Here is a 13,444-nt window from a genome sequence, read left to right on the forward strand (position 1 = left end):
TTTTCTACTTGCTGTGTAGTCAGAGGCATTGCATAGAATTACATAGAACTTACAGCACAGCAACAGGCCATTCGGCCCAACAGGTCTGTGCCGGTGTTTCTGCTCCACACGAGCCTCCTCCCACCCCTCTTCATCTCACCCTATCAGCATATCCTTCTATTCCTTTCTCCCTCGTGTGTTTATCTAGCTTCCCCTTAAATACATCTATGCTAAAATAACAACAGAAAATGCTGGAAAAACTCAGCAGGCCAGACAGCATCCGTGGAGAGAGGAACAGAGTTAACGTTTCAGGTCGAAGACCTTTCATCAGTTTCTTATGTTCTTAGCTTTCCAATACCCTATGCTGTTCGCCTCAACCACTCCCCGTGGTAGTGAGCCCACATTCTAACCCCTCTTTGGATAAAGAGTTTCTCCTGAATTCCCTAATGGATTTATTAGTGACTGTCTTATATTGATGGCCCCTAGTTTTGACCTCCCCCACAAGTGGAAACATCTTCTCCACGTCTACCCTATTGAATGCCACCAAATAATTTTGAGTTCATTCCTCAGCCTTCTCTTTTCCAGAGAAAAAAACACCAGATTGCTCAACCCTCCCTGATCGGTAATAGTAACAATGGGCGTGAGGCTACTCAATGGCAATGGCAGGCTAGACTCATGCTCCCTTCGTGGGTGTAATTTATTTTTATTATTCATTCTCAGGATGTGGCCGTCGCTGGCAAGGCCGGCATTTATTGCCCATCCCTAGTTGCCCTCGAGAAGGTGGTGGTGAGCCGCCTTCTTGAACCGCTACTTGTAGCAGTTCGATACTGTGTTGTCAAAGCCTTGCTCAGGAACATGAGAGAAACCAGTCTACAGCACTTGAGAAGAGAGATGATATGTTAAGATTTCTAGAGCACCCCCCGAAACATTAATCCGTCTTTTCTCTTCTGAAATACTGACGGGCCTGCTGTATATTACCAGCAATTTCTGTTTTTAAACTCTGATTTGCAGTACTTACCATTTTTTTTCTTTTAATCTCTAATTAATGGCTTGATTAGCGTCAGCCGTGGCTCAGTGGGCAGCACTCCCGCCTCGGAGTCAGAAGGTCGTGGTTTCAAGTTCCCACTCCAGAGACTTCCAAAGTATTACAGAGTATTTACAGCACAGAAACAGGCCATTCGGCCCAGCAGGTCCATGCCGGTGTTTATGCTCCACACGCACAAAATCTAGGCTGACACTCCCAGTGCAGTACTGAGGGAGTGCTGCACTGTCGGAGGTGCCGTCATTCAGATGAGACGTTAAACCGAGGCCCCGTCTGCCCTCATTGGGTGGACATAACAGATCCCACGGCCACTATTTGCAGGTGATTCTCCCCTGTGTCCTGGCCAATATTTCTAAATGCAAGTCTTTCTTTTTTAAGATCACTTTTTATGTCAGGTCCTTAGGATCGTTACCTTATTGAGCACCAGTCAAGCCAATGGCCCTGAATTTGCGGTCGGTATGACAGCGTACTGTCAGAGCAAGCACATGTAGAAATCCCGAAGTTGCCGTCTGTCTATGACAGCCCTGAAACTGGCTGCGCTGTGCCCCCACACACACACGTAGAACTGGCAATCAGAGAAATCTTGTAGATCATTGAAACTGACAAAAAATTTGGCTCTTCCGCAGCAAGTACGCTGTTAAATTCTGCTGCTGAGGTAGATCTGTGTCTCTTTAATGCCACAAAGTCTAATTGTCAACAAAACGGAGCCTCGGGCTAATCAGAGTTGAATTGTTTGGTGAGGTCAATCAGAGTTGAATTGTTTGGTGAGGTCAATCAGAGTTGAATTGTTTGGTGAGGTCAATCAGAGTTTAATTGTTTGGCGAGGTCAAGCAGAGTTGAATTGTTTGGCGAGATCAATCAGAGTTGAATTGTTTGGTGAGGTCAATCAAAGTTTAATTGTTTGGTGAGGTCAAGCAGAGTTTAATTGTTCTTCAGTCTATAAGTCAGAATCTGGGACAAAACATCGAGCTTTTTTAAAAAGTTTATTTTCTATGGTTATTTCTTAAGCCATAAGGCACAGTCAATTCCGGAAGCCTGTGTTACAAATATGTTTCTGGGAGAGGCGATGATGACAGCTCTGGAAGGGAGCGGGACCATGCGAAGGGAGACAAAGCAGAATTTGCTGGAAGTAGGCAGCAAAGAAAAAAGACAGACTTGCATTTCTATAGCGCCTTTCACAACCTCAGGACATTCCAAAGTGCTTTACAGCCAATGAAGTACTTTTTGAAGTGTAGTCACTGTTGTAATGTAGGAAACGTGGCAGCCAATTTGTACACAGCAAGCTCCCATAAGTAGCAGTGTGATAATGAACAAATAATCTGTTTTAGTGATGTTGGTTGAGGGATAAATATTGGTCCCAGGACACCAGGGATAACTCCCCTGCTCTTCTTCAAATAGCGGCCGTGGGATCTTTTACATCCACCTGAGAGAGCAGACGGGGCCTCGGTTTAACGTCTCATCCGAAAGACGGCACCTCCGACAGTGCAGCACTCCCTCAGTACCACACTGGGAGTGTCAGCCTAGATTTTGTGCTCAAGTCTCTCGAGCGGGGCCTGAACCCACGACCTTCTGACTCAGAGGCGAGAGTGCTAAGCCACATCTGGCACAGCCGCTCAGTCAGTATCTATAAAGCGATTAATGTTTTGTCATGAATGCAATTTATCTACACACTCTATCGTGCTATCCGTGTCTGTTTTCAGAGCATTTCCTGGAAGTGGTTGATCGGAGGGGCAGTTGTTGCCCTCGGGGGTGTAGCTGCCAGTGCACGCCTCTCTAACTGGAAATAGATCCTTGCGGGATTTGACAAGGACTTCAAGACCACCTGGAACTTCATTACTGCTCGGGGATTATATCTGATTTTCTTTCACAATGACAAAAATAACTATAGAGCGAATGCTTTGAAAATATTGGATCTCCTGGAAGACCACAACATATATTACAGACTGGACATACAAGGCTTCTTACTTAGAAATAAATAAATAGCAATAAGTTAAGGTATCTGATCCCGATAAGGATCAACAGAATTTCAAAAGTAGCAGGGACTGCACAAAAGGAGCGGATTAATCTTGGAAAGGCAAACCGTGTAGTTTTGAATTCAGTCTGATGCACGCTTCACAAAGACAGTTGTCTCCTTGACGCTGGATTCCAAATTAAAAACATTTTTATCCTCCCGTTCTGTAGTGGTCTTGTATTGTTCTCAGCGCTCACTGGGGGCCTCGCTGCAATCCCTGGATCTTAGCTGTGCCAAGAATAAAGTATTTAGTTAATTTGAGCGCTAAGCTCATTGATGTGGAGTAGGAGGTCCCTTTTTAGTAACATTCCCTGCTGGGCCACTCTCAAGGGGTGGCCAGGGGCGGGCAATAAATGCTGGCCTTGCCAGCGATGTACACATCCTGAGAATGAATCATTTTTAAAAATGATGTTTGACTGTAAATCCAATTAGGAATTCAGGAGAAACCTCTTTACCCAGAGCGTGGTGAGAATGTGGAACTCGTTACCACAGGGAGTGGTTGAGGCGAATAGCAGAGATACGTTTAAGGGGAAGCTGGATAAACACATGAGGGAGAAAGGAATAGAAGGATATGGTGATAGGGTGAGATGAAGAGGGGTGGGAGGAGGCTGGTGTGGAGCATAAACACCGGCACGGACCAGTTGGGCCGAATGGCCTGTTTCTGTGCTGCACATTCTGTAATTGTACGTTTTATCTTTGAATGAGACATTTAAAAAGAACAAGCGGAGGCTTTTCTTAAATTTGCATTGTGCGGAGGTCAGCTTATCAACATGTTCGGCCCTTGCACACTAATATTCCCTCGGGGTAACATCAGTGCTATAGAGCAGAGGGTCTCAACCTTTTTGCTTCTGATGCCCCCCTCCCATCTTATAAAAATTCCACGGATCCCCCCGTAACAAAACACAAGTGTTTTCCCTGTATAAAAATTGTGGGGGGAGGGGGTGGGGGATTTGTCCCACAGTCTGTGGGGGCAGGTGGGTGGTGGTTCCGAGTTCCAGTCACACGTTCAGTTACTGGGCGTTAATGACAACAGAAGGTTCTGGAAACGCTGTGGGCTCGGCTCCTCCGGACTGGCCAAGGAGCGTCTCCAGGGCCGAGTAGGGCCTCCTGGCAATGTTCTGAGGGGATTGGCAGGCCAGGGCCTGGGGCCCGGACTCGCTAACCAGTGCCCAGCCCAATGAAACCAGTCAGCCGCCCCGGAGCAGCCAGAGATCCTCGCGCCCCAGCCAAGCCCGCACTGTCCCCCCCATCCTGGATCTCCATCTACGCGGCGCCGTCCCACAGGCCGCTGAGCTGCTCAGTCCTTGTCCAGCAGCGAACTGCCTTCGCGATCGGTCCCTCAACCCGACCAAAGGCCCACCACCCCCACCCCCCGCCCCCCCAGCTGGGGACTTTCTCAGACAGGCCCCACCACCAGAAACCGGCCATTCTCTGGCGGACACCATGGGCTTTATTTTGATACTGAAGGTGTATAGGAGGCAGGACTACAACTTTCAGGGTTGTAGTCCCGCCTCCATCGAGTTGTGGCCAACCCATGCGATTTTCACTTGATTGACCTTGTTGAGCCTACCCATCGGGCTCAGCAGGCCAATTAAGGGCCACCCGGCAACAGGTGACGTCACAGATTGACATTTCATCGGTCAAGAGCTTTTGACAGATGAAATATCAGCGTTTCACAGCTCTTTGAAGCTGTCAAACACTGACAATCTGTACTCCAAGTTAGTTCCTTCCTCTAAGGCTGATTTAGAGATCTCTCCAGAACAGAAAGCTGAATGCTGCAACTTTTGACAGCTCGCAGCCATTCTGCTTTCTGTGCCGGTGAGATGAGGGACTCCCGAGACCTGAAGGAAGGAAGGCAGTAAAGGTAAGTAAAGGTAAGTAAAACTTCTTTAAACACTTTACACACACCAAACACATTTACCTCTGCACTCATGCACCCATCACTCACCTGAACACTGGACATCTCGAACCCTCCAAGCCCTTCAGCCTGACGGTCCGCCTCGCTAACTTGGCGTGGTTTGGAGCTGTCGGGAATCCCACACTTCAGCAATAAAAATAAGGATTAGGCTAAAAACTGCCTGTTAACTACCTGTTAACAGGCAGTTAATTGGCACTAATCCCCTTCCCGCCTCGGGGAGGCGGGTCCCAGTGCGGGGCGGGTACCCGCCTCCTTTGAAACCGGCATGGAAGCAGGTTGGGGGCGGGATGGGTTCGTGCCCCCCGATTTTGAGATTTTAATCCCCACACGCCTCCATCCCGCCTCCACGGCCCAATAAAAATCCTGCCCCTTGAAATCTTCTCGCGGGTCCCTAGGGGGCCACGGAATCCCGGTTGGGAACCCCGATCCAGACCTTGAAGCAGTAACACTGCTGGGACCAACAAGGCAAGTGGCGGCAGCACTGGCTAGCTCCTTAGACCAGTTACTAGCTGTCCAACGCGATATAGCTCATCCACTATTGACATTATCAGAAGCTTCCTTCTTTTGTGAAGTTTATTTGCTAAACTCCCAATGATTATAAAATAAAGAAAGACAGACTTGCATTTCTATAGCGTCTTTCACGACCACCGGATGGCTCAAAGCGCTTTACAGCCAATGAAGTACTTTTGAAGTGTAGTCAATGTTGTAATGTAGGAAACGTGGCAGCCAATTTGCACACAGCAAGCTCCCACAAACAGCAATATGATAATGACCAGATAATCTGTTTTAGTGATGTTGGTTGAGGGATAAATATTGGCCCCAGGACACTGGGGAGAACTCCCCCTGCTCTTCTTCACAATAGTGCCATGGGATCTTTTACGTCCATCAGACGGGGAGGAGAACAGACGGGGCCTCGGTTTAACGTCTCATCCGAAAGACAGCACCTCCGACAGTGCAGCGCTCCCTCAGTACTGCCCCTCCGGTAGTGCAGCGCTCCCTCAGTACTGCCCCTCCGACAGTGTGGCGCTCCCTCAGTACTGCCCCTCCGACAGTCCAGCGCTCCCTCAGTACTGACCCTCCGACAGTACAGCGCTCCCTCAGTACTGCCCCTCCGACAGTGCAGTGCTCCCTCAGTACTGCCCCTCTGACAGTGCGGCGCTCCCTCAGTACTGCCCCTCCGACAGTGCAGCACTCCCTCAGTACTGCCCCTCCGACAGTGCAGCACTCCCTCTGTACTGCCCCTCCGACAGTGCAGCACTCCCTCTGTACTGCCCCTCCGACAGTGCAGCACTCCCTCAGTACTGCACTGGGAGTGTCAGCCTAGATTTTTGTGCTCAAGTCTCTGGAGTGGGACTTGAACCCACAACCTACTGACTCAGAGGCGAGGGTGCCACCCACTGAGCCACGGCTAAAATAGACGAGCGCGGTTTAATTTCCCAAAACTTGGGTTTCTTTTATCAATGTTATTGTTTGAAATGAAATGCCTTTAGCTGAATGAATTTTAAATGCAGAGCCGAGAAGCCTGTGTGTCTGGGGATTGTCGGGCTGGTGGTGAAGAGCAGTTGTGACTTTTAATTAAAAGCACAGGGAGTTGGGAACTCCTGACTGTGCCTAGATACTCGGCTGAAAATGATCCACTGTGAAGATAGTAAATCACTTCTGTGTTGAAATCAAATGAATTTAGACTGTGTGAGTGACTGTGTCAACTACAGAACAAGCTGCTGCTTTTGGGCATAGATCTTGGTGATTTAATTTAAAATAGAATTACACACAGAAACAGGCCATTCAGCCCAACTGGTCCTGTAAAGTCTGTGGGTTATATGGTGAATTAATACACAGACTACAAGAGTAACTTTAACAGGACTTTACTATTCGAAGGTCAGGGCGAATCTGCCCAATAAATCCTTACACAGCACTTATATACCGGTGTGGTCACCACCGGTATTACAGTATACAGCAGCCAAGATAAAGTAGTGCAACACCTAAAATAGTTCTCTTAAAGGTGGACGGTTACATACAATAGTTCTCTTAAAGGTAGAACGGTTACATACACTACAGGTCCGTGCCGGTGTTTCTGCTCCACACGAGCCTCCTCCCACCCCTCTTCATCTCACCCCATCAACATAATCTTCTATTCCTTTCTCCCCCATTGATGTTGAGGAAATGCTTATTCCCAAGATTGCGAAGCACAGGAAAATGTGACAAAGACCCACGATGCAAGGTCTCTAGCCCCAGAGTGCCTGCAAGGCCAATGAGGTGGCAGGAGGGCGTTCCCGGCCCATCGGCCTCATCCTCCTGTTCACTGGACGCCCAGAAACGGGTCCGGGACCCTTGCCAAGCTCCCCTCCGACTGGAGAGGAACAGGCGGTGATGTCACAGGGCCCTGAAAGTAGGCCTTTCTGGGTTTCTTCCCCTCCATCCTAGGGACATCAACAACAACAACAACTTGCATTTATATAGCACCTTTAACATAGTAAAACATCTCAAGGTGCTTCACAGGAGCGATTATCAGAACTTGGAACAGGAGGAGGCCATTCAGCCCCTTGAGCCTGTTCCGCCATTCGATGAGATCATGGCTGATCTGTGATCTAACTCCATATACCCGCCCTTGGCCCATATCCCTTAATACCTTTGGTTAACAAAAATCTATCAATCTCAGATTTAAAATTAACAATTGATCTCACATCAATTGCCGTTTGTGGAAGAGAGTTCCAAACTTCTACCACCCTTTGTGTGTAGAAGTGTTTCCTGATTTCACTCCTGAAAGGTCTGGCTCTAATTTTTGGACGATGCCCCCCTAGTCCGAGACTCCCCAACCAGCGGAAATAGTTTCTCTCTATCTACACTATCTGTTCCCCTTAATAGCCTGAAAACTTCAATCAGATCACCCCTTAACCTTCTAAATTCCAGGGAATACAACCCTAATTTGTGTAATCGCTCCTTGTAACTTAACCCTTTAAGTCCGGGTATCATATTAAACAAAATTTGACACCGAGCCACATAATTAGATATTAGGACAGGTGACCAAAAGCTTGGTCAAAGAGGTAGGTTTTAAGGAGCATCTTTAAAGAGGAGAGAGAGGCGGAGAGGTTTAAGGAGAGCTTAGGGTCGAGACAGCTGAAGGCATAACCGGAAAGGAGGAAAAACACTGAAGGATAATTAATCGACAGCATGTCCTCGAAAAAAATACATTTGGAAATAATTTTACAATGTAATTGTGCAGAATATACAGACATAATTTGTAGAGGATAGAAGGCTTTTTTATACAAGGCAAGATGTGGAGGAGATTATGATCCGTGTTTACACCAGCTAATGCTCCTGGCTGTGCTTTTCCCCTGGCAGTGTTGTGATTGCAATGTTTGTCTTTCACCAGCAGATGCTAGTATTGCTCCACCATATGTTGATGCTATGAGGACCTAAATTATTCAAGACATTACTGTAAATATAAAATCCCAATGATTCTGGGAATCATTATCAATAGTAATGGTGATCCTGGATCTGCTTTTAAATGCAATAGACGTAATTGCGTAAACAATTGTGATCATAAGCCAAGAGGAACTTTACTTGACTTTCTCCCGATGGCTAATTAGTAAAAAGTCTTTACCCAGAGAGTGATGAGAATGTGGAACTCGCTACCACAGGGAGTGGTTGAGGCGAATGGCAGAGATGGAGTTAAGGGGAAGCTGGATAAACACATGAGGGAGAAAGGAATAGAAGGATATGCTGATGGGGTGAGATGAAGAGGGGTGGGAGGAGGCTCGTGTGGAGCATAAACACCGGCACGGACCAGTTGGGCCGGATGGCCTGTTTCTGTGCCGTGCACTCGATGTGATTCTAATGCAATGGGATGTGTGGGGTACATTCTCCTCTTTGCCGCCTGGGTGTTAAACATCACCTCGCGGAGAGGAAATTCCGGCGAGTGGGATTGTATCCCCGGTCCATTAATTTAAACTGAAAGGGAAATCGCTTGGATTCCTTCACGAGCACGCGCTCTTACACACCTGGGTTTCCTGGTGTTGGCCACGGCCTGGCGATTCCCCACCTCTGGCACGGACCCCGGAACATCTCCCCTGCTGCGGTGGGCGGTGTATATGTGGATTTTACGGAAAGCATCTGATAAATTGCCACACAAAGACTTATTGTGAAAATTGAGACACAGGGCATTGAGGGGATTGTAGGTTCAAGGTTAGAGAGATGATCAGGGGATAGAAAACAGAGTTGGGACACTTTATAGAGGAAAAATCTCATTGGGGTTTAATTTAGTCATGTTAATGCGATTCTGTGAAACTCCTTCATATGTTATCTTGAAATAAACTTGTTAATGACCGTATTAAAATACTAATTTTATGCAAATGTGTTAGCCAATCTGCACACTGAGGAGATTAAACTCACTTGTGTCAGTCAATCAGACAACAGCCCCAGTCTTACAAAAGCATAAAGAACAGGAGGAGCCCATTCAGCCCCTCGAGCCTGTTCTGCCATTCAATAAGATCATGACTGATCTGTATCTTAACTCCCTCTACCCGCCTTGGTTCCGTAACCCTTAATACCCTCACCCAACAAAAATCTGTCAATCTCAGTTTTGAAATGTTCAATTGACCCCCAGCCTCAACAGCTTTTTGGGGGAGAGAGTCCCAGATTTCCAACATCCTTTGTGTGAGGAAGTGCTTCCTGACATCACCCCTGAACGGCCTGGCTCTAATTTTAAGGTTCTGCCCCCTTGTTCTGGACTCCCCCCACCAGAGGAAATAGTTTCTCTCTATCGACCCGATCAACTCCTTCAATCATCTCAAACACCTCGATCAGATCACCCCCTTTAACTCAGGGGAATACAAGCCCAGTCTGTGCCACCTGTCCCCATAGTTTAACCCTTTAAGCCCCAGTATCATCCTGAATTTTCTACAATAGCCTAAGACACGAAAGTCATTAGCTGCCCCGTGTTATAACCAACCAATAGAATAAAGCACAGGAGGGTGAAAGAAATCATAGAATCACACAGCACAGACGGAGGCCATTCGGCCCATCATGCCTGTGCCGGCTGTTTGAAAGAGCTCTCCAATTAGTCCCACTCAATGTTCCCTCTTATTTTTTTGGGGGGGTGCACGGCCCATTCAATATAGCGCGCCTGTGTGGTTTTTCACATTGGAAAGCTGGCGAGCCGGCTGCGCGGGAGGTCCCGAGAGCCGCACAACCGCGCAGCTTAAAGCGATCATTGGTTCCACTCCCCACCCCCCCCCGCTCTTTCCCCAGAGCCCTGCAAATTTTTCCTTCTCAAGAATCTATCCAATTCCCTTTTGAAAGTTGATATTGAATCTGCTTCCACCGCCCTTTTAGGCGGCGCGTTCCAGATCACAACAACTCGCGTTAAAAAAAAAATTCTCATCTCCCCTCTGGTTCGTTGGCCAGTGGCTTTAAAATGACAAACAAAAGGAGCCCTTAAAGAGGGAGGCAATCCTAGGGAGGCAATACTTTGAGCAAAAGTGCCCCTGCTCGATTCTATCTCATGCTTGGTCCTGAGCCATTTCCTCCCAGGTAATCTTTTTTTGTTGAACGCTTCCCTTGATTTTTATGTCCTGATATCCAGGATGCTCGGTCGACAAAGGGTTACATTTCTCTTACCCTTGAACAACAGAGTCAGCATCTTCCCAGGAATGCAAGCTTGGTAAATGGGCTGCAGAGCATATGGCCTTATCTTGATGGCTTGAAGCGCCTGCAAGTTAATCTGCTGCAGTTAATATTGCTGATTAATTATTCAGTTGGTATAAGGACATGTAAAAGGAGACAGCTGTTAAAGACTGGAGCAGTTCCTCGTACATCAAATGACTCCAATCTTTCTCAGGTTCACTCCTTGACGATACAGTATTGCCCATTGTACGTATAAATGTGTCGGCGTATATGTATGCATACTTATAACTTTTGTTTAAAATCCTTTTTTATCTTCGCCCTCTTCCATTTGTAGATTGCTTAATTATATAGCGAAAGAAATAGCTTGCACCTTTCACGACCTCAGGATGTCCCAAAGCGCTTTACAGCCAATGAAGTACTTTTTGGAAGTGTAGTCACTGTTCAGATGTAGGCAATTTGTGCACAGCAAGCTCCCACAAACAGCAATGAGATAATGACTGACAGTGACCGTCCTGGATATCAGGACATAAAAATCAAGGGAACCGTTTAGGACTGAGATGAGGAGGAATTTCTTCACTCAGAGGGTTGTGAGTCTTTGGAATTCTCTGCCCCAGAGGGCTGTGGAGGCTCAGTCGTTGAGTATATTCAAGGCTGAGATCGATAGATTTTTGGACTCTAGGGGAATCAAGGGATATGGGGATCCGGCGGGAAAGTGGAGTTGAGGTCGAAGATCAGCCATGACCTTATTGAATGGCGGAGCAGGCTCGAGGGGCTGAATGGCCGACTCCTGCTCCTATTTCTCATGTTCTAATGTACAATTAGCCCTGATGATAAATGACAACTGGCCTGTTTCTGTGATGTAGGCTCTATGCAACTCTATGGCCCAGATTTTGCGGTCAGTGGCGAAGGAATGACGCTCGCTGTTTATCACGCTTACAGCTGCCCACAGAATTTTCGCGGGCTTTTAAGCGACAAAGCACAGTTACTGGAGATCCTTTTCAGAGCAGCGCCCTTTACAGGCGATCTGTGGCGTGTGTGAGCAGGAATAGCCACAGTATGGCTCTTCAACCAATCAGATTGAAGAATCCTCACTGAGACACGCAGAGTGCAAGCCAGTAAGTCTGAATTAGAATTTTGAATTCAACATACAGGAAACTTTGGTTTATCCGGAGGTTAACTGTCCGGAATGCTCGAGCCACCGGCAAAATTCAGGAGTTGGTTCAGTAAGTTTTTTTTCTTTTCGCTGCTTTTTTTTCACTAGTCAGGCTCTGCAAGGTCTAGCTAAAGCTGTTGCTTAGCTACAGAGACGCTTGCAAGCTACGGCCAACTGTTTAGAAGCTGTTGCTAAGCAACAGGGTTTGTTGCTAGATACGGAGCTCAAAAGCTTCCGTATGTTTCAACATTAGCGCTGGTTTGTCCGGCAGTTTTGATGGGACGTCAACAGCTCGGTCCCGTCGGTGCCGGATATCACAAAGTTTCCTGTAAAATAATGTACAGAAAGCGAAATAAAGAGAGGGAAAGAAAGATGGGATTAAAAAAGAGAGAGATAAAAGAGACAGAAAGAAAAAGTAATATAAATTATTTAAATTTTACATTTTTAAAAAAATCTCCAACAATGATTAAATTCTGAAGGGATGAGACTCCACACTTGTAAAATTTAATTTTCAGGGCCAGAGAGGATGTTTGGTAGTAATTAAGACGTATCATGCCATTAAAAATTCACTTACATTTGAATACACCAGCCCTAACTTTTTCTGGCATGTTTAGTAGGTATCTGGTGGGTAAGTACCGCAACTTCACACCCTCCATGTGTTTTAAAGCCGGGTCTCTCGGTGAGGTACCGGTGTAGCGAAGCTTGTGGAGGGGTCGGGTAACTCAGACCGCAACTTCCGCATTTCCATGTTTACTGCGCAGGTGCGGACGCGGGAAGTTTCTGTTAATAACGGTGAGCGCTGACAGCCTCACCGGTGTTCCTATCACAAAATCCAGGCCTATGTGTTCAAATCCCTCCATGGCCTCGCCCTTTCCTATCTCTGTAACCTCCTCCAGCCCCTACAACCCTCTGAGATCTCTGCGCTCCTCAAATTCTGGCCTCTTGCGCGTCCCCCACTTCCGTCGCTCCATCATTGGCGGCCGCGCCTTCAGTTGTCGAGGCCCTAAGCTCTGGAATTCCCTCCCTAAACCTCTCCACCACTCTCTCCTCCTTTAAGACGCTGCTTAAAATCTACCTCTTTCGCCATGCTTTTGGTCACCTCTCCTAATGCCTCCTTCTTTGGCTCAGTGTCAACTTTTGTCTGATTTACGCTCCTGTGAAGTGCCTTGGAACACTTTCACTATGTTAAAGGCGCTATATAAATGCAAGATGCTGTTATTGCTGTTGTTGATATAGTGAGAGGCTGTGGATTAATTTGCAAAACAGAATGGGAAAGAAACTGAAAATAAACAATTGACATTTTCCGCAGCTTCCCTTCGGTAAAACATTCAAAATTGGAACACGTTGGCAGTGGGTGTAGAATTCTTAAAGTGCATCCAGGAGAGCTTTTTGAGCCAGCATGTAGAAAGTCCTACAAGAGAGGGGGCGGTACTGGACCTAATTCTAGGGAATGTGGCCGGCCAAGTGGAAAAAGTGCTAGTAGGTGAGCACTTTGGTGACAGTGACCATAATATGGTAAGATTTAAGGTGGTCATGGAAAAGGACAGGGATGGGCCGGAAATAAAGGTTCTAAATTGGGGGAAGGCCGATTTTAATAGGATAAGGCAGGATCTGGCCAAAATGGACTGGGATCAGCTACTTGTAGGAAAATCCACATCAGAGCAATGGGAGGCTTTCAGAAGGGAGATTGGGATCATACAATGGCAAAATGTTCCT

The 13,444-nt window shown here is 47.0% G+C and overlaps 1 protein-coding gene across 1 annotated transcript in view; it reads left to right on the forward strand.

Annotated features, from left to right (window-relative positions):
• LOC147103537 (peptidyl-prolyl cis-trans isomerase FKBP8-like) overlaps positions 1-3,186 on the forward strand; it is a 32,463-nt gene extending 29,277 nt beyond the window's left edge. The window contains exon 5 of the mRNA XM_085962129.1: positions 2,722-3,186. Coding sequence (XP_085818255.1) covers positions 2,722-2,808 — 87 coding nt within the window. The 3' untranslated portion in view covers positions 2,809-3,186. The remainder of the gene's footprint in view (positions 1-2,721) is intronic.
• Positions 3,187-13,444: the final 10,258 nt, after the last annotated feature.

This window comes from Somniosus microcephalus, chromosome 19, assembly GCF_052327205.1.
Source record: "Somniosus microcephalus isolate GS21.2 chromosome 19, FLI_Smic_1.0, whole genome shotgun sequence".
NCBI lineage: Eukaryota > Metazoa > Chordata > Chondrichthyes > Squaliformes > Somniosidae > Somniosus > Somniosus microcephalus.